The sequence below is a fragment of the Aspergillus ochraceoroseus genome, assembly GCF_002846915.1.
Source record: "Aspergillus ochraceoroseus IBT 24754 chromosome Unknown P175scaffold_1, whole genome shotgun sequence".
In the NCBI taxonomy this organism is placed as follows: domain Eukaryota; kingdom Fungi; phylum Ascomycota; class Eurotiomycetes; order Eurotiales; family Aspergillaceae; genus Aspergillus; species Aspergillus ochraceoroseus.
Genome location: NW_024468476.1, coordinates 3,957,087 through 3,983,684, shown reverse-complemented (window position 1 = coordinate 3,983,684; position 26,598 = coordinate 3,957,087). Strand labels below are relative to the sequence as shown.

At 51.2% G+C, this 26,598-nt stretch overlaps 12 protein-coding genes across 12 annotated transcripts; 5 read left to right on the top strand and 7 right to left on the bottom strand.

The window, feature by feature from the left end:
* Positions 1–30: 30 nt before the first annotated feature.
* On the top strand, positions 31–3,675 carry ura7 (small subunit rRNA maturation protein UTP4). Its single transcript, XM_040899167.1, has 3 exons — positions 31–1,129; positions 1,192–1,424; positions 1,511–3,675. Exons 1-3 carry the CDS (start codon positions 73–75, stop codon positions 3,353–3,355), a joined length of 3,135 nt encoding a protein of 1,044 aa, XP_040756402.1. The 5' UTR covers positions 31–72; the 3' UTR covers positions 3,356–3,675.
* Positions 3,676–4,393: 718 nt separating this feature from the next.
* phzA (putative serine/threonine protein phosphatase) lies at positions 4,394–6,289 on the bottom strand (the record flags this gene model as incomplete). The annotated part of the gene is made up of 2 exons (XM_040893316.1): positions 4,394–4,870; positions 4,940–6,289. The coding sequence occupies 2 exons, from the start codon at positions 6,287–6,289 to the stop codon at positions 4,394–4,396; spliced, it is 1,827 nt and encodes a 608-aa protein (XP_040756401.1).
* A 666-nt stretch (positions 6,290–6,955) lies between these two features.
* P175DRAFT_0528529 (uncharacterized protein) lies at positions 6,956–7,308 on the bottom strand (the record flags this gene model as incomplete). The annotated part of the gene is made up of 2 exons (XM_040899623.1): positions 6,956–7,171; positions 7,237–7,308. The coding sequence occupies 2 exons, from the start codon at positions 7,306–7,308 to the stop codon at positions 6,956–6,958; spliced, it is 288 nt and encodes a 95-aa protein (XP_040756400.1).
* A 1,284-nt stretch (positions 7,309–8,592) lies between these two features.
* Positions 8,593–9,175, bottom strand: P175DRAFT_0498104 (LSM domain-containing protein). Its single transcript, XM_040896432.1, has 2 exons — positions 8,983–9,175; positions 8,593–8,872 (listed from the first exon to the last, which is right to left on the bottom strand). Exons 1-2 carry the CDS (start codon positions 9,091–9,093, stop codon positions 8,636–8,638), a joined length of 348 nt encoding a protein of 115 aa, XP_040756399.1. The 5' UTR covers positions 9,094–9,175; the 3' UTR covers positions 8,593–8,635.
* A 493-nt stretch (positions 9,176–9,668) lies between these two features.
* Positions 9,669–10,955, bottom strand: P175DRAFT_0471749 (uncharacterized protein). The gene is made up of 2 exons (XM_040895104.1): positions 10,432–10,955; positions 9,669–10,372 (listed from the first exon to the last, which is right to left on the bottom strand). Exons 1-2 carry the CDS (start codon positions 10,592–10,594, stop codon positions 9,993–9,995), a joined length of 543 nt encoding a protein of 180 aa, XP_040756398.1. The 5' UTR covers positions 10,595–10,955; the 3' UTR covers positions 9,669–9,992.
* A 407-nt stretch (positions 10,956–11,362) lies between these two features.
* On the top strand, positions 11,363–12,575 carry P175DRAFT_0429236 (protein MEMO1; the record flags this gene model as incomplete). Its single annotated transcript, XM_040893348.1, has 3 exons — positions 11,363–11,517; positions 11,567–11,635; positions 11,699–12,575. 3 exons carry the CDS (start codon positions 11,363–11,365, stop codon positions 12,573–12,575), a joined length of 1,101 nt encoding a protein of 366 aa, XP_040756397.1.
* Positions 12,576–13,969: 1,394 nt separating this feature from the next.
* Positions 13,970–15,590, top strand: P175DRAFT_0498099 (uncharacterized protein). The gene is made up of 4 exons (XM_040896431.1): positions 13,970–14,057; positions 14,127–14,342; positions 14,456–14,813; positions 14,910–15,590. Exons 2-4 carry the CDS (start codon positions 14,282–14,284, stop codon positions 15,361–15,363), a joined length of 873 nt encoding a protein of 290 aa, XP_040756396.1. The 5' UTR covers positions 13,970–14,057; positions 14,127–14,281; the 3' UTR covers positions 15,364–15,590.
* Positions 15,591–16,758: 1,168 nt separating this feature from the next.
* png1 (peptide-N4-(N-acetyl-beta-glucosaminyl)asparagine amidase) lies at positions 16,759–18,232 on the bottom strand (the record flags this gene model as incomplete). The annotated part of the gene is made up of 3 exons (XM_040893317.1): positions 16,759–17,174; positions 17,229–17,629; positions 17,694–18,232. The coding sequence occupies 3 exons, from the start codon at positions 18,230–18,232 to the stop codon at positions 16,759–16,761; spliced, it is 1,356 nt and encodes a 451-aa protein (XP_040756395.1).
* Positions 18,233–18,858: 626 nt separating this feature from the next.
* P175DRAFT_0554252 (uncharacterized protein) lies at positions 18,859–21,510 on the top strand (the record flags this gene model as incomplete). The annotated part of the gene is made up of 4 exons (XM_040900549.1): positions 18,859–18,894; positions 19,051–19,209; positions 20,077–20,186; positions 20,250–21,510. 4 exons carry the CDS (start codon positions 18,859–18,861, stop codon positions 21,508–21,510), a joined length of 1,566 nt encoding a protein of 521 aa, XP_040756394.1.
* A 59-nt stretch (positions 21,511–21,569) lies between these two features.
* On the bottom strand, positions 21,570–22,099 carry P175DRAFT_058084 (uncharacterized protein). Its single transcript, XM_040901049.1, has one exon. It carries the CDS (start codon positions 21,925–21,927, stop codon positions 21,628–21,630), a length of 300 nt encoding a protein of 99 aa, XP_040756393.1. The 5' UTR covers positions 21,928–22,099; the 3' UTR covers positions 21,570–21,627.
* A 172-nt stretch (positions 22,100–22,271) lies between these two features.
* P175DRAFT_0429965 (putative chromatin assembly factor 1 subunit B) lies at positions 22,272–24,856 on the top strand (the record flags this gene model as incomplete). Its single annotated transcript, XM_040893396.1, has 6 exons — positions 22,272–22,375; positions 22,453–22,468; positions 22,580–22,682; positions 22,741–22,977; positions 23,102–24,185; positions 24,247–24,856. The coding sequence occupies 6 exons, from the start codon at positions 22,272–22,274 to the stop codon at positions 24,854–24,856; spliced, it is 2,154 nt and encodes a 717-aa protein (XP_040756392.1).
* Positions 24,857–25,486: 630 nt separating this feature from the next.
* Positions 25,487–26,320, bottom strand: P175DRAFT_0528521 (putative DUF341 family oxidoreductase; the record flags this gene model as incomplete). The annotated part of the gene is made up of 3 exons (XM_040899622.1): positions 25,487–26,139; positions 26,201–26,219; positions 26,273–26,320. The coding sequence occupies 3 exons, from the start codon at positions 26,318–26,320 to the stop codon at positions 25,487–25,489; spliced, it is 720 nt and encodes a 239-aa protein (XP_040756391.1).
* Between the last annotated feature and the right edge of the window lie 278 nt (positions 26,321–26,598).

Genomic DNA, 26,598 nt, shown 5'->3' with positions numbered 1-26,598 from the left:
GGTCTAGAAATCAACCCCCTTTCATCGAAGATACCAGCATAGCCTTGTATAGGCTGATAATACTTATCGACAATGGATATCCACCGCTGCAGATTCGTCCCTTATAACCCTCAAGCGATCAATGCGCTCTCATTCTCCCATCCTCCCTCCGTCGGCCTCGGTGGAAAAGGTGTCCCCACGCTTCGCCTCGCCGTTGGTCGCGCAAACGGTGACATCGAAATATGGAACCCCATGCGCGGCGCATGGTTCCAGGAGACCGTGCTTCGCGGCGGGAAGGACCGCAGCATCGAGGGTCTCGTCTGGACGCTTGATCCTCCCGAGGATGGCCCCGACGGCGCCCAAAAGCTGCCGGGCCGACTGCGCCTGTTCAGTATTGGATACTCGAGTGCAGTGACGGAGTGGGATCTAGAGCAGGGCCGGCCAAAGCGTCACTCCAGCGGGAATTACGGGGAGATGTGGTGCCTGGCGGCTCAGCCGAGGTGGCAGGCTGCGCGGGCGAAGGATAACAAGCCGTTGCCGCCTGTGGAGGGGGAGTTCACGGGCCAGCATCTGGCGGCTGGGTGTGCGGATGGATCGATTGTGCTGTTGTCGACTGCGGACGATGATCTGAAGTTTCTGCGAGTGATGCGGCCGTCCGCGAAAAAGCCTAGGGTGTTGAGTGTTACCTTTCAGAATCGGAATACACTTGTTGCCGGATATGCCGATAGCTCGATCCGCGTGTTTGATATTCGCAATGGACAGTTGTTGAGAACGATTAGTTTGGGCAAGGGACCTTCGGGGGGCTCCAAGGAGTTGCTGGTTTGGTCGGTCAAGTGTCTTCCTGATGGGACTATTGTGTCCGGAGACTCGGCGGGTGAGGTGAGATTTTGGGATGCGAAGAACTACTCGCTCATTCAGCGGCTCCAGGGCCATCTGGCGGATACTCTGGATGTTGCTGTGAGTGCGGATGGAGAGACCGTTGTGAGTGGCGGCGCAGACCAGAGGACCGTGGTGTACAGGAAGAAGGCCGGAGAGAAGGGGGATAAGAGTAGCAGGTGGGCGGAGGTAACGCATCGCCGGTACCACACCCACGATGTGAAGACTTTCGCAGTCTATGAGACGAAGAATCTTAGTATCATTGTTTCTGGAGGTTTGTGGTTCTATCCCGTGCTGCGTCTTGAGTGGGTTTGATACTAACTGATGGCAATATAGGCCCCGATGCCAGCCCTGTCGTCCTACCCCTACGAGAGTTCGGAAAAGAGCACCACAGAAACCTCCCAAGCTTACCCCAGCTTCCCCCGGTAGTTTCCTCGCCTTCCTCTAGACTGGTCATGAGCTTCTGGGATCGGGAGGTTAGCATCTGGCGTCTGTCTCGTGGACCTACATCCTTACACGAGGCTCCCGACGGACAGAGGCACCGTTTGGTAGGAAAAGTAATGATTCAGGTAAGCGTAATCTGCTGGAAATTCTAGACTTAAAAAAAAAAAAAAAAAAAAAAAAAAAAAGGCAACCCTAACGAATATCTCTATAGGGCGAGGAAAACATTACGTCTGCATCACTCTCTAATGACGGAAAAATCCTCGTCATCGCTACAATCTCTAGCATCAAAGTCTTCTCCGTCAGACGACGCAAAGGCGACGAGCGAGGCACTCTCCGCATCCAAAAGCTAGACTGCCCAGACGAGATCTCCGATGATGGAGCCCGAATCGTAGCCGTCTCCCCAGATAGCCGATGGCTCTGCATCATCCGCCCAAATAGCGACATCACCTTAGCCAAGGTCAAGCCTGCTTCATCTCCACAAGAGAAGACCCAGATTCTGCCTCAGCTGGCGAATCTCAGTAGAGCCCCGCGCCACACTCGCTTTGAGAACATTTCCCACGGAACCTTGGGCAACTACGAACGCACAATCCGCTGCGCCGTTTTTTCGCATGGCAGCAAGATCCTCGCAACAGGCGATCTATCCGGGTGCATCGACACCTGGTCCCTCGAAGAAGTGGATAAAGCATCCTCCAGCAAAGCCCTCGCCAAGTCCACCCACAAAGCCGGCGCCTCCTCGGATGAGGACTCTGACTCTGATAATGACAATGACGACGAAGACTCCCCCATCGTTGACGGCCAACGCTGGCGCCCCGTCGCGGGCGAATCGCCTATCCCACGTCTCAAGTCCGGCCTTGCCCTACTCTCCTTCCGGCCTCCCCCCCCCACCAAATCCAAGCTCCTCACAAACGGCAACGACAACGTCACAATAATGAAAGAAGACGAAGACCGCCTCATGGCCCTCACAACAGAGCACCAACTCGTTGAGTTCGAAGCTCTCTCGGGCAAACTCTCCGAATGGTCCCGACGCAACCCCAAGGCCTACCTCCCCACGGACTTTAAGGGCGTCAAGGACCGCGCCATGGGCTGTCTCTGGGATCTTACAGACGAAACCAAAGAGCGACTCTGGCTTTACGGAACGTCGTGGCTCTGGATGTTCGACCTTAAGCAGGATTTCCCGTCCGCGGAGGAACTCAAGGAGATCGCCGAGGGCCATGAGGACTGGGACGGTCCAACGACCATGACCACGACCACGACGACAGACACACCAAGAAAGCCACAGCAAAAGAGGAAGCGCGGCGCCGAAACCGAAACCAACGACGATGGCGACCTCGTCCTCCACGAAGAGGAGGGGGCCAAACGCAAGAAGACAACCAGCAACAGCGGCGCAGGAGACAGAATCCCACTCGCGCAGTCGAATATCTTCTTTGACCAGAAAGCGAGACTGTTTGTCGGTCCGGACGCATCCCAGGGCGAATGGATTTCGCTAGAAAAGGAAAAAGAACCCCAGGGCGGCCCGCTACGTATCACCCACGACGATGAAACCGGATATGACGACGACGACGACGACGACGACGACGAGGACAACGAGGACAACGAGGCCTACGCTGCCGCTCATGACGTGCGCCTTGCCCGTCTCAGACGAGACCAAACCCATCTTACCCCCGAGAACGGCGGCCACAGTGCTGCAGCCACCAAACCCAGCAAGCGTCTCTCCCCGACGACCGGAACATCCGAAACACAACTTGCAGTAAACCCCACCGCCACCAGCACAACTCTCGGTACTAGCGCAGCTGCAGCAGCAGCAGCAGCGAAGAAACCCCAACCCGCGCGCCGATGGTGGTACACGTACAAATACCGCGGGATCCTCGGAATCGTGCCCCTGAGCTCCGACGCTGAGATTCTGGCTGCTGCTGCTGCTGCTGCTGATGACGACGATGACGACGACGACGCAGAAGACGAAGAAGACGGCGCGCGCAACGGGCTAGAAGTCGCTGTTGTGGAGAGACCGATGTGGGATGTGGATTTGCCGGATCGCTATGTGCGTGAGTACGATTGAGCAACTACTCGGCATTCTTTAAGGACTTGCTTACTTCTCACGGGTGGTTGGAATGATGGACATGGTATAGCTTGGTATGGGGAACTACCTAGAGACCCGATGAGAGTCTGCTTGGTTGGTTGGGTAGTTGGAGATTTGTGTGTGTTTTGTTATTAAAAGGGTTATTATGTTTCTTGCTTGTATAGAGAGAGAGACTTACTTCCTTCCTTAGGTAGTGATTTATTTGTTGATTTGTTGATTTCTTGATTGGCGAGCAGGATTGGTACTTTATTTAAAAGATTTAAATCAAAAGTTAAAAGGTTATTCAACTGCAACTCTCATTGATTGTTATTTATTGGAGAATATAAGTATATTTACTTGATTTAGATACATGCAAAGAATCAGTGAAAGCGATATAGTTGACAATGCAATCAGAACACCCTGTATGTTATCCCCAAAGTCAGACATCTAATTGGAGTAAGAAACAGAACCCCGCGCATTAATCCATGAAACATGATGAGTGGAAAAAGAAGGGTCAGAAATGACCCCATGTGTGCATACCTCCAGCCAGAACAAAACATCAAGACATATATCATTAAGCATCATCAGTCTCGTTCACCCAGGTATTGATAAATGAAAAGAAGACAAGAACGAAAAGACATCACATCACAACTACCATCATGCTCAATACCCCCCTTGCTTGCATAATTTGGGGTATATGCTCTTTTTTCGATCGTTCTCTCGTTAAATGCATATCTGTCTAAGAAAAGAAAGGTCGCTGGGTTCCAGGCCTCTATACCATAGGGGTAGGCAGTTTGCTGTTATGTTGACGCGGACGGGTTATCTCATGGCACGGATATTGGGAGACCCGGCGGATCTGCCATGTTCCGAATCCATGCTTGACAGCCGGGAATTGTATGAGCCAAAATGGCTTCTGGTTGGAGAATCCGCTTCGTTGCGCTGCAATCGAGGATTCCAAGGACTGCTATCCGTGGATGCACAAACTGACAGAGAGATGTGGCGCGGAAAGTATGCCGATATCCAGGCCGGTTAGTCCAATCAATTGAGTTCAACTGCACGGATGATGACATGGAACGTTGGTCGACAACTGCATGCCGAGGGTCCAGATTGCTGTGATGGTGACATATCGCGGATGCCGATTTCTTGGCACATGTAAACAATACGACATCTAATAACTTTGCGCCGAGACGATTGCGGGCTGCGGATGATTAGCCGGTTGAAAAGTTGAAGAGGAAAGAAAAAAGTAAATACGCTGGACGGGGAAATTGAAGGGAGAATAAGCACAAAGCTCTCGGCATTGTTACACGAGAAGCGGTGTTTCCCCCTTGGCGAATGGAGGAGATCAAGTGTGGAAAGACTTACAGGACTGTTGAGCATGCTGTTTCGCTCTTTCCGGCCCTTCTTAATGTGGTTCTTCAGTGCTGTAGAATCCAAAGGTTTCAACAACTCAAAACTACAAAGCAGTTCACCAGAAACCGACATAATCGCACCCCAGTTATCAAACTCGCCACAATACTATGAACAGTGGTTAGCGTAAGCGGTTCCCAACAAGAGATAATAGGCACAAGAAGAAAAAACACTCACGTTAGGGGCAGAAAACACCGTGACTAGAATTCGATCCTGGTAGAACTCATAACCGTCCTCGACGACCATGTGGGCACGGCAAACCAAGTCAAAGTCGTGCCGTTGGAGGAAGTTCATGATGACCTTCTTATTGAAGCAGTAGCTGACACCCCGCTCGTTGGGCTCCCAGTCTTCCTCCATATCGGCGGGATCACTCCAAAGCAGATCGTTCAGCAGTCCGTAGTCAGGGACGTCGGTGGGGCGAGCGATTCCACGAATATCATCCATATGTGAAAGGCTTGGAGAAAGCCCACCATGGACACAGAAGATTTTGCCCGCTACTATGGCAGCAATAGGAAGGCAGTTGAAGGTGTCCACGAATGTTTTCCAGATCTTAATGTTGCAGCGACGCTTACACTCATCATAGAACCCGTATACACGGGTGACGTTGGCACACTCATGATTGCCACGCAGGAGGAAGAAATTCTCCGGAAATTTCAGCTTATAGCAAAGAAGAAGGAGAATTGTCTCCAAACTCTGCTTTCCACGGTCCACGTAATCACCTAAAAAAAGATAGTTGGAGGCTGGGGGGAAGCCGCACATCTCAAACAATCTGATGAGGTCCGTATACTGGCCATGAACATCTCCGACAATCTTCACCGGGGCTGACAGCTCCAGCAGTGCGGGTTGGTTGAGAAATAATTCGCGAGCGGCGGTACAAATAGCCATGATCTCTGCGTTTTTCAAGCAGACAGCCTTGGTCACCTTGGTCGAGTAACCAGCATCGAGGAGACGTCCAATCATATCATCCAGATCGATGGTCTTGAGTGCACCCATGCCCATTCCTGGAGATCCTGACGTATCGGAGTTTAGCGGAGTCTTCATGATAAAATCCAAGATCGGGTTCATTTGGTCCTCTCGCTTAATCAGGATAGATTCCCCGGCTGTCTGTGGTGTGCCGGCTGGCGGTGCCACCCCGGTCGGAGGAGCATCCGACACGAGGTCGACCTCGCCACTCTGCTTCATAGCATTTACATCTTGGTGCCCTCGCTTCAAGCTACTCGACAAGGAGGGGGAAGGAGGGGGTTCGGGGACGTCCGTTGGGGGAGCAGAGTCATCAGCAGCGGGGGGGTTCAAATTGGTGGAATCGCGTCGACTTCCAACGGACTTGACAGAGCCTGCATCGGACCTATCGTCGGCCTGGGACAGAGCTGACGTCGACGCACGGGGACTGTCACTGCTGCGGATCTTCGATCGGATCGAACCGCGAAAGGATCGAATGGACTCCTTGGTGTCGGAGCGGGAGAAGGACGGATACGACTGCAGAGAATCCCCAGGGCCAGAATTGCCCTTGGAATGAGATTGACCCATTTCTGCAAGGAGAAATATCTGCCAAGATCCGACCGGAGGACGAGAGACAGGACAAAAGGTCAGGATAAGTCAACACCAAAACCCTGTTGAAATTTAGGAATGCTAGGGGCGTCTTGGCTGCAACCTAGGCCCGAGATATATAAAAGGACGATGGAAACCCGGTTCTCCAAGGGACAATGGAAGCGAATACAGTGTGAAGGTTACGGGAGACAACAGCGTGCGTGCGTGCGTGCGTGTGTGTCAAGGGGAGGGGAGATCGAAGGAGTAGTATCAGGTCGCAGGTTGGACAAGAGAATAAATGGAGACGGACGATGGCATCACAGCCCACGAGCCGCTAGAGAGAGCTAGGTGGTCGGAAGGGAAAGTTCCGATTCGCCGAGAAATGGGCTCCTGGGATAGGACGGGTTAGCAACTGCCAACGGGAGAGGTGTAGTGAGAGCAGAAAAACGAGGAGACAACGCTGAAGCTACGAGAGGACGAATGGAGGTAGAAGAGAGACTGAATGAGGGATTTGGGTGAAATTAGCTCCAAGCGTGGGGCGAGGGAGAAGAGGAAGCGAGGGGAGAGAGCAGCCCATGGAAAGAATGCGTCATTATTAGGGGAGGAAACCGGCAAGAGCAGGTAGAGAAGGAGAGAGAGAGGTGGGGCAGGGTAGACTGACTCACCTTACGGTTGAGGATGATCAGAGACAGAAATGAGACAGAGGAAGAGAAGGAGGAGGAAGAGCTCTAGCAGAGAAGAAGAAGTAGTGGTAGTAGTAGTGGTAGTGGTAGTGGTAGTGGTAGTGGTAGTCGTAGCAGCAGCAGCAGCAGCAGCAGCAGCAGCAGTAGTAGTGGTAGTCGAATGAGAGAATCGCCTCCAGGGCCTAAAATTCTCCCCCGCCTCAAAGAAAGCGTTCCAGAGTCCAGAGTCAAGACTCAAAAAAGTGGTTGTCGAATTATCGTTACTGGTCTCGATTCCTGCAAAGCCACGGATGGAGGCAGCATATCCGGATCATCCGTCGGGCCGAAAACAGGCATGAAAAAATGGATGATGCCTGGAGTGGTCGTTTTAAGTGGAGATCAAGAAGAAGAAGAATGGATATTTCTTAATTTAGACCAAGACAGAGACAGAGAGGAATCAAATTCAAGACGTATACCTAGAGCTACGGTAGGTATAGAAAAGGCATGCTTGCTTTCATTTTATACTTCTTCCTACCTCCACATGTCAACTACTAACGATGCTTCAACCTGCCTGAGCTTGCTTCTTATTAAAGCATCCGAGTGAAACTTCCCTCACAATGGTTGGCTGTTGGGTCGAATTGGGTCCAGTACCGGCTCAGCACAGACACTCATATCTTACTTTCCCCCTCCTCATCGGCCTAAGGAGAGGCTTGGCCTCGGTTCTGCCTGTCGTCTCATAGGCTCTTCTTCCCTCTTGTCAATCCACACATCTAAATTTGTAGAGCTCTGTGGGAAAATGCCAAAGTTTCATCACAAATCAGCAGTCATAATCAAAATATCATCATGGTCCAGCCTCTGCCGTACTCCGAAGATACCCGACGGCGCATACTGCTAAGCTCAAATCCCGCGCGTATAGTGGCTGAGCTCCCACAGAACCGAGATGGAAATTACCCATGGATATTTGCTTTTTTTCTTTCAGCTATCCTTTATTGGCTTGTTTCATGCGTCAGTTCGTTCTCCGTAACGACCACCCGAGTAGGAAATGATAGTAAACTGCCGGAGAGGTCGATTGGTCCACCGTGGGGACATTCCTCTCATTCGGGCTGGGTGACCCTGACCGCATCAAACTGCAGGAACGCCGCTGATCCAACTCCAAAGTCAAGTCAGTATAATCCAACTTATGGCTGATGCGGCCAAGAATCATCTGCTGTGCCAAGAGGAAGCACTCTTGTCTGATTCATCCTTCTCGTCCCCTACCACGTTCCCCTAAGGGAGCATTTGGTGTTACTTCTTGCGTCAGGATCTTGGCATCTCCCAGGAATAGCAGGCCCAAGACTCATTACTCAGGGCGAAAAGGACCTGCCTAGGCAAGCTTCACATTACTTTGCAGCGAACCACCTGCAGAGATCGTTCCGAGATACCGCTCTTGCACAATCAGTGCATACCTCCGAGAAGTTCTCATATCCATCAACCACGAACCCTCGCCACAATCCCCCACGTGAGCCTTGCATATGATATCCAAGAGACGACAACAACAATAAGAAAACAAAGTTAGGACCGAAAAAAGCAAATAAGATAGGAAGTGTAGAGTCGAGTTATCATTAGAGTTCACCACGCAAGTAAGACGTAAAAACCTTTTTTGGGGGAAAGAGAAAAAAAAAAAAAAAAAAAACCACCGCCACACTCATGAAGCCCGAATTGTCTCTCGCACGCGACTCTGTTGCGGGGGTTCCTCCAGCTCGATTCTCGTGATGTGTTGACCGGGTACCACCACAAGACCGATGAATCGACTCGTCATATCGACTCTCAGGTTTGGCGAATCCACAGAGCTCCTAGGTGCTGCATTCTGGGCTGCGTCTCGGATTGCAGAAGGGGTGGGATAGCGATACTCGTAGGTGTTGGCGAGAATGACATTTCGAGCCTAAAGATGACAGACGAATCAGCAACTGTAGATGTCGAGCCTCGTGCAGCTTGCTTTTTCATCTCCATGCAAGTGAATGACACAGTAGCTTTGAGATGGAGTCGACTTACCGCATCTGTGCACTTGAAGCTGCCTACGAAAATGCGAGTGTCTGTTGCATGGACCCGGAGCGTTTGACCGATCAACGACTCCAAGTATTGAACGGCTTGGTTTTCATCCATCGTATGTATATCTCCCAATCGGTGAATATATCAAATATGCGATGTCACTCGCAGGCTCTCTGGGGGGGGGGGGGTGAGATTGACGTCGAGAATCAGTGGGTTCAAGAGGACAGTTGCGGGCGGCTGAGAGCTGTTGCTGGACAATGACAAAGAAAAAAAAAAAAGGGAATTCTAAATCAGGTATGTAGCCTTTCCCCCCCCTTCTTTTCTGAAGCTGCTGGCGCGAATGCCGTTGGCTGTTGGGGTAGTGGTTCAAGCAAACCTGAATGATCCTGGCGCTCGAGCAGTGCTACAAATGTCGCTGGACGCCTGAGGCTTCAGGCTGCCGCTGATCTAAAAGCCGCCCCCGCAAATGGCGCCACTACCGATCGTGGTTGAGAGACAGATGGATATTGTCGCTTCTTAACATTTCGCGCCGAACTGGATTCTTACCTCCCGGCCGGGATTGTATTTATCTACTGTTAATCATATTCCATTCCAGTGGTGGCCCGATAATTTAGGCCTTGCAAGCGTCATCCCGTCCCGTCTTACAGTCTTGGTATATAAACATGGAAATCATTATGATATTCGGGTTACTATTGGGTATAGAACGCTAACTATACATGGGCATATCAAGAATCGTGGAGGGCCAATACCCCTTCAAGGGCAACTAGGCATGGGGGCTGCTGAGGTCCCAATATTATAAAAAGTGATAATGCGCGCATTCAGACACAAGGTTGCTTTGAACTCGAAAAAGAAACGACTGGAAACAAGGGGTGAGGGATCAGCAACACCGTGTACAGCGGTAGCGCGAACGATCGCCAGCGATCATGGGTAGCAGAAACCAGCCGAATGCATGGAAAAAGGAATGATTAGGAGCCGTGACCGGGGCGCCAGGGTATACTAAGGCTTAATCGAGATTACATCCACCCAAGGCCCCCTGTCCACTGTTTAGATTCCTGGACCGATTCGTCACTTCCAGAATCCATGTCCATGTCCATATCACCGTCGGCTTTCTGAAGAGCTAGCCCGATTGTGCTACCATCGCTGGGGGTGCTGGGGGAATTCGACCCGATGTTTCGTTGTGGTAGAAAACCGACAGGGATTTGTGAGGTATTGTTCGGAGGACAGGCGCGGGACGAGGGCTGGATAGGACGGAAGAATTGAAGCAATGTTTGTTGACGCGGGTCGACAGCCTCCTGCGCAGGTTCGGCTTCCATGTCCTCGTCCTGGTCTGCGGGAGGAGTGGGTGCATGCCGCTGTCGTTGCTGGGCTGTAAACAGCCAGCGAAGAGTATTTTCTAGTGGAGATGTAAGCCATTGTGCACCATAGCACGAACATTCCTCGGTATATTCTCACCATATACCATCTGGTCATCTGGACGATCGTTTCTCACTCGCTTGCGTGTCCGACAATGGAGATGCGTTGGGCTGTCGTCTATCATCATTGGCTGGGGCGTGAAGCCCTGGGATCGCTCTGGAGATGCCAGAGAGGGAGCTGAAGCCTTGCGTTTGAGTGACATGATTAATTGAGCCGAGTAACTGGAGACTAGTGGACTCAGGATTTGCGGAAAGAGAGATTTAGAGCACGCGACGTTGCGATAGAAAGAATTGAAGCTGCAGGGACGGCGAATAGTGATATGAGGATTTACTCAAAAGGGAATCTTTGACTAGAAAAATAGAGATGGGATGCCAGTAACGAACCTTGGAAGGCACAGGAGGCTGGTTGAAGAATGCATCGACACAGCGCGTTGAGATACGCGTGGTGCAAGTATGCGCTATTCCGCATTGGGGTAAATTGGTGGAGGCCAACGCCATAATCTGTGGCAGAGCCAGGTAGTTTTGTATACTGAGCGCATAGAATTAATATAAGATTGGATTTGGTAGATCAGTAGATTCCTAGATCAGTTATTTTGGCCGCTTATGGTTATGTGCGAGAGATATTGGAAAGGTGGTGCGGAGAGGAGCTCTATTCTATACCGAGAGTATACACTCGAAGTATATATGTAAAATACAAAGGTTGTGGGATGTGAAGTTCAACCCTTTCTCAGATGCGATAGGGTTAAAGACCAAAGGAAAATGACCCTAGAAGTCATTCTAGAAGATATACCGGAGATACCGCTGTCTCTTCAGCACAAGATGAGACGATGACGCTGTTCCGCTTTCCTTCCCCCACTTCTGTCCCCTCATTGTTCGACCATCCCACCTGTTCCTATCCAGCCTCTGAAAACAAGGAGCTGCTCATTACATTACTATCTAAACATCTCTATAAACTAACAAGTCTTACGAACATGAGTTCCAGAGTAGCCTCTCATTCTGGTTCGTGGTATTCCGATGACCGACGCACCCTCACCCGCGAGCTAGATCAATGGCTAGCTCAGGTCCCCGATACGATCGAGGGTTTGGGCTCCCTACCTGTTCCTGGTGCACGAGTTATTATTGCTCCGTATGTGTAGCGGTCTCGATCCTGCCAACTTCTATGCTGACTCTCCAAGACATGCGGGCTACAGCTACTCGGGGGCTTGTGCTGCCTATGCGTACAAAGCTTTGGATTTGTCCAAAGCGTGAGTTCTCATCCACCTTGCGTCTGAGAGTAATCGAATCTCAATATATTTGTCTGGGAATAGAAACCGTATTTTCGTCATCGGACCGTCGCATCATCGCTATTTCACAACTCTTGCTTTACCAGCACTGACTGGCTACTATACCCCGCTGTCTGATGACCCTCTTCCGCTCGATACGGAGCTTATCTCCAAGCTCCTGACCAGCACCGCAACCGCGCCCGATGGGTCATCCCTCGGTTTCGAGACTATGACCCGATCCACCGATGAAGACGAGCATAGTATTGAGCTCCATCTTCCCTATATTCACCGTCGTTTACAGCTTCAGCACCCCGATAAACCGACCGCCCAGTATCCCCCGCTGGTACCTATTATGGTAGGCAGCACCTCTACAATGACGGAGAGAGCATTTGGAACCCTCCTGGCTCCATATTTAGAAGACCCAACAAATGCATTTGTCATTAGCTCCGACTTCTGTCACTGGGGCCTGCGCTTTCGTTACACATATTATGTTCCCCAGGCCCCTCACCCTGGTCCCAGGTTGCCGTTATCTTCTACCGCCTTGCCTCAGCCTGGGGACGAACCTAGTGACATAGAGGCCAAGATGGAAGTGGCAGCTGCGGGCCAGTCTTTGCAGCGGCGTGATCGTATCGGTCGTGGACAGCCGGAGATCCACGAGAGTATCTCGACTTTTGACATTGCAACCATGGCGGCAATCACCACGGGGAGGGCAGCAAGCTTTGCCGATATCCTCGAGACAACGGGCAACACCGTTTGTGGCCGCCACCCCATTGGTGTAATCATGTCTGCTATCGAGCAGGCTACAAAACCGGACGGTGGACAGAACGGCAAATTCCACTTCATTAGGTATGAGCGGAGCTCGGATATTACCGATGTACACGATAGCTCGGTGAGCTATGTTTCTGCATTTGCGCTGCTGTAGTGTAGTCGCACGCCTTTCTCCGAGAATAATCCCCACCAGATGGATATTTTCAGTTTTGAGGCCAGATTGAGATAATGTGACGAAATTACTTTCCCTCATTCTGGTTTCCTATTGGAAGCGGGGATTTGCGGGCGTTTTAGCGAAAATGGTATAATTTATGGACTCTGTCCTGTTCTTCTCTTCTTAAATCGAAACAAGAGAATGAGTATCAAACCAAATAGAACTGTCCAAGGTTTGGGGGTCCCGTTGTTTCCCGATTTGTAGGTATGTATCTTGATTAATAGACTCTAACCGGCTGGTTTTGCAGTGGTGGATCAAAGGATTGAATGCCCCGTACCCAACTAAATAAATACCTTGGGAGTATATAAATTACCCCGCGTATCACACATCCTACCAAGAGGACCGGAAAGAAACGCCTTGGGTATGTTTAGGAGGCTGCTGGATATTTGCCTAGGATTGAATCCATTTACTCCGTATACCGGAGGGATTGTCTTTGTTTTCGTCTCTTCTGTTTCACTTCCTGAGGGGGTTTGAATCACACATAGTACACTAGGTACTCCCCACACTTTGTAAGTATAGCCGTCGATGTTGACATCTCTAGTGGCAGCCACCACGAATCTCATTTGCTTACCTCCTCTTTACTGCTGATATTATCCATCCCCATCTTCAAAAAAAAAAAAAACAAAGTCATCCTCACAGAGCATCGATATCGGTTCCTATCGGGGGATACCGGGATGGCCCATGTCTCCGACTTCGGCTATTGTCACTCTACAGACAATACCACCTAACGGAGTACGGAGTACAACCCATCAGATAAAGAGATAATGAATGTTGTTGCACAATGAGAGACTGGGCATGCACTAGCGTCTGCAAGGAAACAAGTCACTAGATATCGGTTTTTGTTACGGAGTATACATACCTAAGATACCAGAACCGAGTCCGTTTCCCCGGGATGCCCGAGATTGATCAGTGCTCGGTTGGATCTACAGGGAAAGGAAGTGGAGGTTATTTTTGGATCAGAATCAGATAAAGGAGGCTATATTTGGACCCTCCGGATCAATATATCTCCGAAACAGGGGGTCTGATCAGATAACAAACCCTATATAAAAAAGTACAGCAATGTATGAGATTGTGATATGCCTTTCCCCTCTTCTTTAAAAGAACCGTCAGAGTCAAGATCTATAGAATATGGAGATAGTAGTACAGGAGTAAAATACAAATATTACGGACTAAACCGGTTCCCAACTAGGTTGCGGAAGTGGCGCTGCGAAAGAACAAGTCGGAATTACCAGTCATCGGCCCCTTTTGGTATACTCTCACCGACTCTTCTGTTCTTCAGGATGAGCTGTTTTCCGTTATCTTTATCTTCTTCTTCTTCTTCTTCTTCTCCTCCTGTTCATCTTCCACCATCTCACCATCCTGAAGTCCTACCTGGAACATTTGTCCCCCCCCCCCGGAACCATGTGCTATGCAGAATAAAAGGTGTTATTCCCACGCGCTTACGATCGTATTCCCAACAAACAACCCTTGCATTCTGACCTGGTATTCTAGGTTGGTTCCATTCCCGTTTCGACAATATGATTTGCTAGGGAGGGTCTACCGTTCGATTGGCTTGCTACTCCGCGGTTGCGAACATCGGAATCTTTTCAGTCTCGAATCTATTAGCTCAAAAAGCATCCCGAATATCCCCATACCTGCTGCTTGCGATGGCGAGGATCAAACAGGGCGTGTTTTCCTGGGAGGACGTTTTGGCCCACCGGTACCAAAGTCAGTCCCTCCCACTCCCTCGTATCTGAGGGGATACGATACGATGCGATAGACTCCTAGATATGGCTCTGGCATCTCAAAGCAAGGGAAATTCCATTTCTAATCTGGAGAAGATAACAAGCCCGCAGCCTTGCCCCGCTCCCGGAGACAAAGCGCCAACTCCGCCGCTCGAAGCCAGACAACACAGAAACAACCCGATCCCCGACTGCTCAACTGGGATGACCAGCCGCGCAGCACGCTGCTCGCGAAGCTCTCTCCCGAGCTGCGGGTGATGATATGGGAGCTGGTCCTCGGGGGCATGCGCATCCACATTGTCCAGCGGACGGACAGACGCATGGGCCATGTGGTTTGCCCGCCGCCGCTCACCGAGCCCTGCGAGATCTGTCGCGGCGGTCTACCCCCGTCAGGCCGAGAGGGGGATTCGCATATATCCGGCGATCTTTTGGCGCTGTCCATGGCATGTAAACAGATGTGAGTTCAACCCCCCCCCCCCCCCCCCCCCCCCCCCCCAAACAACCCACTACTTCTTTGGAAAAACTAAAAACATTATTATTTTTTCTGCAACAGATATTCAGAATCCATTCATTTACTGTATACCCTGAATATCTTCGAGTTTAGCAACACCTGGTCCCTCACCTACTTCCGTCCCACCGTGCCCACGGATCTCTGGGACGCCATTCGAGAAGTTGAACTGAGCTGGGCGTTCCCGGGCCACTGGCTACCGAGTAAGGACCCTGTTAAGACGGTGTATTTCTCCGCGGGGAGGCAACAGTGGATCGAGACCTGCGGCGCCGTGACTCGCATGAAGGGGCTACAGTCGTTTACGCTGCACCTGAGCGGAAGCTGGTTCTGTGAGCCGGTGGAGAAGATCCCCGTGTTTCTCGAACCGCTGCGCGACCTCCATCTCCGACAGAGATGGCAGTTGAATCTCCCCAAGCAGCCTTACTATGTCAAGGAGATTCGAAACATCGACGGGGATCTGCGGAAGAGGGGCATTGAATGTTCGATTCGAGCGGTTTAGTGGGGGGGGGACTTGCAAGGAGTTAGTTATCGTGAGTATGTATATATATATGCAAGGGAATGTTTTTGATTACATTAGGATTCTTTCCGTATCAATTTACCATCCTAACCTGCTAGATTGATAAGAATCTCCGCAATGCAGTCTCAGCAGGACCAAATCCGAGATAGATTAAGTTAACGTCTATCTATGTATAAACTCAACAGTATATATAAAAAAAAAAAAATCCAGTATAATAGAACCAGAACCGCCAACTTCAAGAGATCATTCGTGACTCTGTACTTTGTACATCCAATAGTTATACACTGTACATCTGAATGAAAAATCATACAACATATATGTACTCCGTACTAACTACTGTAACTGGATGTTATATACTAGTAGGAAACTTCCAAGGCACCTGATTTATTACTCCAAGATAAAAACCAGTTACTAGAGAAGCGTACCTGATAGGCATCCGAGACATCTCGAGTTCAACTGCATATCGCAATTAAACTAAATCTCGGCGTCACTGGTGGGTTGCGTCTCGTATTCTGGACTTAGTTTTGATGTTACTCTTACGACGACTAGATAGTAACTAGCTGCTGCCGTGGATTTTGCCCGGTGGTGAGGAAATAGAGTAAATTATACAGTTATCATGCAGGAACTGACTATTGGACAATCAAGTCTTTACATAGAACCCCCATTCCGTAAGGATATCTTCAGGCTGAAAAAAGAAAAAGAAAAAGAAAAAGAATCAAAGGATGAGAAAGTAAAGGTCGTAGAAAGAATTATAAGGAAGAAAATATCAGTGAAAAGTCCTACCACAAGCGCCTCCCATCCTATGCCCGTTTCCTAACCATGAGAAGATGACCGAGTATATTGCCATGTTTGCAAAAAATCATATGTTGGGAAGCGTAAAATGCAAGCGGAGTATCAATATCCTGCTCACGTCAAGAAGAAAAGAAAAGAAAAGAAATGGAAAAAAAAAATAGAGATCGTCAAGTGCGATTGTCATCGCTCGTCTTCAAAACAACTCAACCCCAGTATTGAGGTCAACAGGAAGCGATCCGAACTTTCGAGTGGGGGAAATAGCTGGCATGTCATCAGCAATTTCTTGGTCCAATTCATTCGGAATCAATCCTCCTAATTGATACCTGCCGGTTGCAGGAATGTGAGTGACATGCGGTGTGGATCCTATAAAGCCGGGACGCGGTGGGGTTGCTTCGTACATCGTGCTCATCGGGTATTGTATCATACATCCCACAATGGTCCAGCCAGTTTATATTCTCGTATTGGTCGTAGGTTGTACCGGAGAAGTGTGGTAGACCTAATCTAATGGTGGTGGTGGAAGATCACCAGCTCGTTGGCCTCCCCGCTCAACGAAAGGTGATAAACATCGAGTTTGCCGGAGTACCGTTATCGATCGCCTCGAGACCCATCCGAGCCAGAATGGCCGGAGCTTCTTTGCCGGCTATTCACCCAGTCCACCGGGGCTTCTTGTCGTGACGCAGCCGTCTTCTGTTCGTCCGGTCGGCCAGACGTATGGTTTCGCGGAAGGAGGTTATTTAGCTCGGCGGCGAGGGCGCTGGCCGTGAACATGCGCAATTCCTTTTCTTCCCGTTCATCTTCCTTCAGCAGACGCTTCCCATCCAGTTTGGCTACGTTCTCGCGCCGCTTCTTTCGAATCTCCTGGATGACCCAAACCAGCACCTCCTCCGAAGCGCGCGTTCGTGGGAGTCCATGTTTGGCGGGACTGCGGACGTATCGTCGTGTAACATCGGTAGCACCATCGATCGAAAAGGCAATGCAATATGAAAGTTTTCGGCCCCATCCTGCGTTGGGGTTAGTTAGTTTAGTGTTCTTGGGTTTGGGAAGAGAATACGAACCTTCAGTGTAGAGACGAGGTTGATCCCATGCCTCCTCGCAGGCATCCACATGTACCCAGCGCTTTTGGTGTTCGGAATATACTTCTGTCCACACATGGTCCTCCGAGTTCCACACCCAGCGCACACGCGCACCGAGGGCTCTGCAAAACATACTGAAGCAGTTGGCCCATTCGCCAACGCGACCGCGTCGAGTCTGCAGCAACTGCCAGACATCCGAATACCGAGGAAACCTCTCGTAGGCGCCGCACGATGGTTCCGAGCACCTGTAGAGTTCGACCCGAGTAGCGCCGCGCGCAGTCTCATCGGGGGTAGGTGGTGTCATGTTCATGGCGATTGTGGGCATGGAGCATCGGGAGCAGGGAGGGTTGTTGACGAATTGGAAGAAAGACCGTTTAAACCACCTATATGGATCACGTATGGTCAGCTGGGGCTGCAATTGCTGTGACAGGGAAGGCATCCACTCACCGTAGCAAAGCCCGGATGACACAATCTTGATAGCCCCATTCGGGCCGTTTCTTCATGCTTTCGGCTTCGGCCTGCATGATCTGGCTTTCCTCCTCAGCCTCCGAGTACAGTCTATCGAGTGGAATCACGGAAAGGGCGTCGTCCAAGAGGCCGGGATTCTCATACTTGGTGGGCGTCACGGAGAGAACATGGAGGAGATTACGGAATTTGAGAGAATTTGGATCCTGTGGCGGGGCCGGAACTATAGGGAGGCCTCTGAGGGCGGGCGATGGGGAGTGCGGTTGTCGTTGGGGGGGTAATTGAGGAAGTGTGGTTGCAGTGGGCGGTGGTGGTGGTGGTGCTCGCGAGGGGTGTGGTGGGTGCGACCGCAGGGGCGGCGTAGACGGAGATTGTGACCGAGAATGAGAATGGGACTGTTCCTGAAGACGATCAAATCTCTTGGTGCGCATCAACTGTTCGAAAGCGTGAGTGAGTTCCGAAGCATCGAAGGCCTCCGACGTTGGCGCCCGTCGGCCGTGGTGCTGTCTCCCATCCGCCATGGTCGTAGGGGGTCACAGAGACCAACCGATGGCTATTTGGCGTGGAATCTCCAGATTGAGGGGATAATAGGATTGTATTTTCTTTTCTTTTCCTTTCTTTTGGTTTTGACGAACCTCCTCGTATCTCTTGCTAAGCGCCGGGAAAGCGAGTGGTGAAAGACGAATGAGTGTAGTGGTAGTGTAGTGTAGTTGGAGTTGAGGAAGTTCGTGGCCGGAGTTTGGGATCGGATAAGGCCAGCCAAGGCGGTCACCTCGCTTGTACCACACCGTCGATTACGGGTCGCGTTGGAACTCCTGGAAAGAAAAAGAGTGGAAGTCAAAATATGCGGAAGAATTGAATGAGAAACTGGTTGAGGAGAGAGATGTTGTGGAAGAAGGAGGAGGGACTGCCTGGGTACACTGGGGCGCAAAGAGGGGGGAAGAGAGAGAGAAGGAAGAGAAAGCAGAGGAAACGAGGAAAAGAGAGTCGGAAAAGATTGAATTAGTTAACTAGTTTAACTATGACTTAACTAATTAATTAACAACTATTCTTTCCTCCCAGCTGGCGTGGAAAAAGAAGAAGCGTCGTCAGCCTTGAATTTCCTCCCCCAATCACACCTCACAAGCCGCGTGTGTCCCGCCCCGAAATGGTCAACAGTACCGTGGCCAAGGCCTTTTTTACTGTACGCACTCGTCAAATATCTTCTGGATGCTATACTCTATACCGTTGGGAGGGGAGGGGGGTTGTCCAAGCTCTTCAAGTACGACTACCCTATGTCCCGACTAGAGGTGAGAATGCGAGTTAACCCTGCGCGACTCATTTCTCTCCACTTGACCAGGACGACGTGGCTACGGAATCGACTACGAAAGCTTGGTCAGTACTGATATTCGACTTTCTGCCTGGTTGGCGTAAGCCAGTCTTACGCGGCTCTCTGAGCAATCGACTAAAAAGGTCTCCATCCATCACTGAATCTGATGTTACGCAATTTCACTCTGCAGTATGTGCACACTTGGGGTGTCTTCCGTACCCTTAACTAAAGCAAAATCCAGTATAAAGAGGCGGAAGACATGCGACAGGATTCCACAAAATTGCCGCGAAGGGAAATAAATCTTGGGTTCGGAAGGAGGCCTGGTGGGTTTTTTTTTTCCAGCCCCAGTCTTTTCAATCAATGTTTTCTCATACGCCGGGGATGACGAATCACGGCTGATCCTCTGGAGCAATTGTCCTTATTGTCACCAGAGGAGAGCTGTTCCAAGACTATCCACGACGACAGCAAGCAATGTGGTTGACTGGTGGTGATCCTCTAGGACACGCTCGTCTTCAGGGTCTCGGTCCTGAATGATCAGAAATCCTTCCGTAAGACTTAATCCGGACACGCGGCACCTGTGCATCACTCTGACTCTTCTTCTATCTAGATAGATACAGAATAATAAACACGAGAAAAAAAGAACTCGAGGTGGCGGAGACGCGCAAGCGTCCGTCTTGGCAGCACAGAAGATCTGGCTAGAGCAGTCTGATTGATCCACTACACTATGCCGGATTTCAAGGGATTTCCCATCTGTCCAAGACTCCAGAGGGAGAGAACGCAACCCTGGCCTGCCTTTCGCTTTCCGCTTCATCTTCCTACTGGGCCAGACCGCGATCGGTGAGACAGGGTCCGGGAGACCTAGACTGAAGAAAGGGGGAAAGAGCTACTTTTACTGGACGCGAAGAACCGAGTGTTGCTCGGGATCTGCACACGAAACCGAGCGTTCCTCGATCGAGTGGGCTGGTATCTCAGACTTTATTCAGTTTGAGGGATGGATACGGAGTATAGTTAGTACATTTACAATTAACTGGTCATTTTGACCTCTGCCTCTGACAGAAGCTGGGGAGAGTGGTTTATTATTCTTCCGGGGAAAGACTAGATCGCTCCACGTCAGCCCACGCGCACCAGGACGGAGAAGAAGACTTGTTCCCCCAGCAAGTCGATACGTTGGAGAGAGCATGGATCATTGCCCAGTCCTTGAAAAGATGCAACTCAAATAACTGATCTAGTCCTGTTGCAATGCCCCGGTCGCGCTCTTTTCACTTTGGGCGGCAGCCGCTGCAAGACGAGCCACAGTTGCAGCTCCAGCCGTCCAGGGTGTCAGGCCCTGTGCCGTTCTGCAATCCAACGCGGGCCCATTTCAACTTTACACCACGAATTGCCGCACCTGAACGGGATCACGTCCCCGGCCGGATCGAGCGGCTCTGGCGCTCCCGGGATAATCGAAAGGGACGACATGCTTTGATGATTCACCAGCGACCGCCGGGTCCCGAAGGCCAAAAGCTCCCCGCGCCCACCGTCCATCCAGCCGCGATAGCCCAAGGAATCCGACGCATGTTCACGAGCTTCCCCTACTGGGATGTATCCTACCTGGTGGCGACGATCTTCACTTTTGGATCGGTGATCTGGGTCATCAACGCGTTTTTCGTTTGGCTGCCCCTGGTCGCGCCGGGGACGGAATTCCACAACGAGGGCCTCGTCGGCGGCGGCGTCACGGCCTTCATCGGAGCGACCATTTTCGAGGTCGGGAGTGTCCTTCTCATCCTCGAAGCCGTCAACGAGAACCAAACGGGCTGTTTCGGCTGGGCGGTCGAGACGGCGTCCAAGCAAGCACACACCTATACCGAGCAAGTGATCGTCCGCATCAAATCGGACATGGAGGCTTGTATCCACCCGCATGCCAACCATCGATCCTTTCTGGGCCACCAGGGGAAGTCGGTCTCGCCGGTTTCTGTGTCAGAGGTACAGCCCTCCCCCAGTGCGACACCGTCCATGGCGCCAGCTCAGAACCGCTCGTTCAAGTGGGTTCCAACGCGGACGGAGCTCCGACGGCATTATTTCCATGAACTTGGGTTTTATGCGTCCCTGGTGCAGCTCATCGGCGCCACGATCTTCTGGATCGCCGGGTTCACGGGCCTCCCTGGTATCATTAACCATATGGACCAGGCGGTGACGAATGGGGTCTACTGGGTTCCCCAGATCGTTGGCGGGATGTGCTTCGTTCTCAGCGGGCTGTTATTTACGCTGGAGACCCAGCGGAAATGGTACCTCCCTGCCTTTCATATCCTGGGCTGGCATATTGGGTTCTGGAATTTCCTTGGTGGCATTGGGTTCACCCTGTGCGGTGCACTAGGCCCAGCGACGGCCAACTCGGGCGTGCTGTATCAGGGTACGTTGGCCACGTTCTGGGGTTCGTGGGCTTTCCTTGTGGGATCTACTATTCAGTGGTATGAGAGTTTAGATAAACATCCCGTGGAGGAGACGACGTGAAGCTTTCTTTTTGTATGTAATGTTTATTAGAATTGGCGGATCCGAATGAGATGCATCAAATCTATTACTTTTTCTTCCTCTTAAAAGGTTGCATATGGGTTTGTCTTTCAAGAAAGTTCAGGATATAGCATCGTTGATATATGAAGCCATATTCTCCCACCATACGTAAGCAGTGGTTGAGTAAATCCTTCTAGATGCAGACCTGATGCAGGAACAGAACCGCGGAATGAATCGAGGACTGAGAGAGAAACACGTAGCAGAGAATGCCGAAAAGTCCTTTTCTGCTTCCATCTCGCTCGAAAAAAAGCGGTTGGTGGAGCGATCTCCATATAGCGTTTTTCCGGGGCGCGTTCCAATTCGACGCCAAAACGACACGAGCAAAAGCGAAACGAATAATCGATCAGTTAATATCGACATCACCACTTTGCTTGCTTTCCTTTCATTCTTCCTGACTCTATTCTTCTTCTTTCCCCGTCTAACCCTTTCGATCTTCCGCTTTTCCCCTTGTCTGCTTCTCTTCTCACCGTGGATTCTCTCTGCTTCTTCTCTTCTCCCCCCATCGATAATTCTTTGCTTCGACACAAAACAAACCACGACTTGCAACTCCTCTTCAACACAGCGATTCCCCCACGGCTCTATAATAACTCATCCTCACCCCCTAGTGTTGCTTATTTCCCTCCTTCCGCTCCAGACCTGCCTGGACCAAGTCAATCTCTGTTCTCCTTCCCACCCGTCGTCGGTCGGGGGCCTCCGAGCTCACCATGAAGGCTACCCCGTTGCTTATCGCGTGGCACAACGACAACGCCCCCGTGTATTCGGTCCATTTCGACCCCAATGGCAAAGGTCGCCTGGCTACCGCTGGGAAGTACGTCTCCTGATCCCTAACCATCCATTTGGCGTCGTGAGCTTCCATGGCTAACCCTTGGTTCTCTGCTGCTACAGTGATAACAACGTCCGAGTGCGTTCGCCGTCTCCCCTTCCCCCCCCCTCTCCCCTCTCGATGTCCCCCAATATATACCCATATCTCTCCTTTATCCTCCCGGCAGCTCTGACTCTCGAGGAATTACAGTTATGGAAAGTGGAGACGGTTGGTCAGGACCGAAAGGTGGCTTACTTGAGCACCTTGGTGAAACACACACAGGCCGTCAATGTTGTTCGTTTCAGCCCGAAAGGTATGGCATGGCATTCACAGGAGCCTAGGAAATCTTCTCTCTCTCTAACATTGTGTAGGTGAGATGCTGGCATCGGCTGGCGATGATGGCAATGTGTTGCTCTGGGTGCCTTCAGAACTACAGACACAACCTGGACTCGGTGACGATCGTTCGGACGACAAGGAAACTTGGCGCGTGAAGCATATGTGTCGCTCCTCTGGCGCTGAGGTATATGACCTCGCGTGGTCTCCGGATGGTGTCTTTATCATCACTGGAAGCATGGACAATATTGCTCGCATTTATAATGCACACACAGGTAGGCCGAATTTTCGACTGTATCCCTTGTGACTGGGATTTGATTTTTTTTTTTTTCTCTTTTCGTTTCTCTTCTTTTTTTTTATGGGAAAACATGCTGACCGCAAGCCATTCTTCTATACTAGGTCAAATGGTGCGCCAGATTGCAGAGCATTCGCACTACGTACAAGGCGTAGCCTGGGATCCTCTGAACGAATTTGTTGCGACACAATCATCCGATCGATCTGTTCACATTTACAACCTGAAGACAAAAGACGGCCAATTCACCCTGACATCGCATGGGAAATTTTTGAAGATGGATTTACCCGCGAAACGAATCGCCTCTAGTAGCCCGGCCCCTCCAGATCTCTCCATCCGATCCCAACCGGCGACGGGGAACTCGGTCGCTATCGCTTCTCCAATTCCTTCCACTCCAGGCACACCGATGGCCTCGAATTTGCCAATGGATCCACCTCCGGTATCGCATAGTCGCAGGTCTTCGTTTGGCTCCTCGCCGTCTATCCGTCGCTCCGCGTCACCAGCACCGTCATTGCCCTTGCCGGCAGTCAAACCATTGGAAGTGCCGTCTCCGGGAGTCTTGGGTGGATTGGGAGTGAGAAATGCCAACATCTACGCGAATGAGACTTTCACGTCCTTTTTCAGGCGTCTCACCTTTGCTCCGGACGGAAGCCTGCTTTTTACGCCCGCGGGCCAGTACAAGACATCGCATGTGTCTGCGACAGATCCGGGGAAAACCATCGATGAAGTGATTAACACTGTTTATGTTTACACTCGTGCTGGATTTAACAAGCCTCCCATTTCACATCTCCCCGGCCACAAGAAACCGTCAGTTGCTGTCCGATGCTCGCCTGTATTCTACACCCTGCGGCAGGCCCCCGAGCCTTCCCGGCACATCACTCTGGATACCTCGTCCGGAGAGGAATCGTTTGCATCGCTTCCTGACCCGGTGGTTAATACCACAAGTAATGGATCCGCTATGGAACCACCATCGTCCCATACCGCTGGCAACTCGAAGAACGATACAACTGCCAAGCCTGCTGAAGGAGATGTCTCTGCTAATCAGCCACTTGTCTCAGTCTTCTCACTGCCGTATCGATTCGTGTATGCAGTGGCTACCCAGGATGCTGTCCTGGTGTATGATTCTCAGCAGCAAGCTCCACTCTGTGTGGTCAGCAATTTACATTTTGCCACGTTTACTGATCTGACTTGGTAAAGCTGGATTCACTGTCTAATATCTCTTTTGTAGTTCGGGTTTGCTAACCGCACCTAGGTCAAACGATGGTCTCACTCTGATCATGAGCTCTTCTGACGGCTTCTGCTCCACGCTTTCCTTTTCCCCAGGCGAGCTGGGTCAGCCGTACACTGGTCCACTACCAGCAACGAACCAGACTGCAGCGGCGGCTGGGTCATTAGCAACCTCTGCTCCTGCACCTACCCCGGCGAAACCGAGTATAGCCGCCCCCGTCGCAAACACGGTCCATGCTCCGCCTGCGAGCCCTGCTCGGTCCAATTCGGTGTCTTCCATCACAACCCAGGGGGGGCCCTCGCAGCAGGCGGCCGGATCCGTGGTCAATAATCCCACACCAACGCTTGGCTCCGTGCCTCTGGTAACTGCCACTCATTCCGCCCAACCTCCCACTACCTTACCTCTCACCACACCGCCGCAGACGCCGATGTCAGCTGTTTCCCAGAGCGGGCCAAGCAACGCGAGCAATAGCGTTCTAGGCAAGAGGGGAAACGAGTCTGAGAAAGAGGACACCGGCTCCACCGAGCGGGCTCAGCAACCGAAGAAGAGAAGAGTAGCGCCTACTCTTATTTCGGCCGGAACGGGCCTGGAATCATCGAAAGAGGACCCTCCTAATACCGATGTTGGGGGCTAGATGTTGATTGCTTTGGTAGCTTAATTCGCATATTATTAATTTTCCTTCCCCCTCCCCGTCTTTTATGGGACGATACTACTTTTTGTCTAACGATTTATGTTCCCCTCTTTTCCGTCCTTCTGCAGCCTCTATACCTTGTGCTTTTATTCTCTGGGATTCATGCTCCCTTTTTGGTAGATTATGCAAATTTTGCTTGTCTTACGCCGGCGCATTGTAGTTTTTTCTTCCCTTTTTTCTCGTTAATTCATTAGCACGGTTGGTGGTGTACTTATCTGATATTGAACTTGTTTCCTTTCCTTCCGCCGGGCCGCGATTTGGACCCTCGTTATCCGTTGACTGGCGAGTCAAACGGTTCTATAGACCAGTGTTGGTTACGGATGTGCTCTTTGCCATATTTAGTTCAAGTCGACTAAGTAGACTTGTGCATAAGACAACAAACAAATGGCTTCGTAAGTCAGAGCTACGGAGTATACACATATACATATATATAAGTGATGTATGAACCATCTTAACTAGTAGAATCCGAGTATCCAAGATGTAATCTGATATTCCCCCCCTTCTCTCTCTGTATGTATGTATCAAACGCAATACCCTAAGACGAAAGTAAAGTAAAGTAAAGTAAAGTACAAATCACCAACACCCCATCGACACCCGAACCTGAACCTGCACAGCCAACTTGCGAATCGCCGCCGCAATCAAGGCCACGTCGCGCCGGTCCCGCGGCACGTCGTGCCCGCGGCCATGCAGCACCCAGGTCGCCAGCGCCGAATGGCACAGGCGATGCAGCGCCACCGAATACCGACACAGCGGGTCCTTGGCGCCGCCGACGCTCACCGTGGGGATATTGATGTACCCGTGGAGATCCTCGTCGACGACGGGGACGGGGTCGCTGGCGGGGTCGCTGCCGGGATCGGCCGCGTCCATGCGGAACGGGGGCAAGGCGTTGATGAAGACCGCACAGCGCACGGGCGGGTCGCTGTGCGGGTGCAGTTTCGCGTGGTGGATCAGGAACCCCGCGGCGAGGGTGCCACCGTGCGAGAAGCCCAGGAGGCCGTCGAAGGGCCCGTCCTCGGCGAGCACCCGGTACAGTCTGTCGTAGGCGTGGAGGAGGGATTCCGTGGCGGCTTCGGAGGGCGTCGAGAGGGGTTGCGGGAAGTGGTAGTAGCTGTAGTAGGGGCCTTCGTGGAAGCCTTCGATGCCGGGGCCGGGCACGGAGTCGACTTCGCCTTCGATTAGGTAGAATGTTGCGGTGTTGTCTTGGTGGAGGTCGGATATGAGGGCGCCTTTTGGGGTGCGTAGTTAGGGGGTTTGTAGCAGGGTGGAGGTTAGAGGTTAAATACGTACTGAGTTGGGATTGGAGGATCTGGAAGAGTCAGTTGGTCAGTTGTGCATGGATGATGTGGAAGAAGGACTCACGTTGATATTGGTTCCCCAGCCATGGAGACAGAGGAGTCTGAGAGGCATGGCGGCTAAAGGAGTAGAGATCTTTGATGCGATCGAGGATCTATTATGAGCGTGCGGATGTTGGCTTTATACTGATCGCATCAAGGTTGGAGGAGATTGATGCTCGACGGTAGATTTTAAATACCCCGTGTCCCCGGGAATTTTGAAGATGTAAATGGAGATTGAGATATGGTGTTAGCATGGCTCAATTGCATACCGCGGATTATTTGCGCTGCTGCAGAGTCCAATGGAATAAATGGTGTTACATCAATCGGCAACATTCCTGTCCGGAGTCCTGT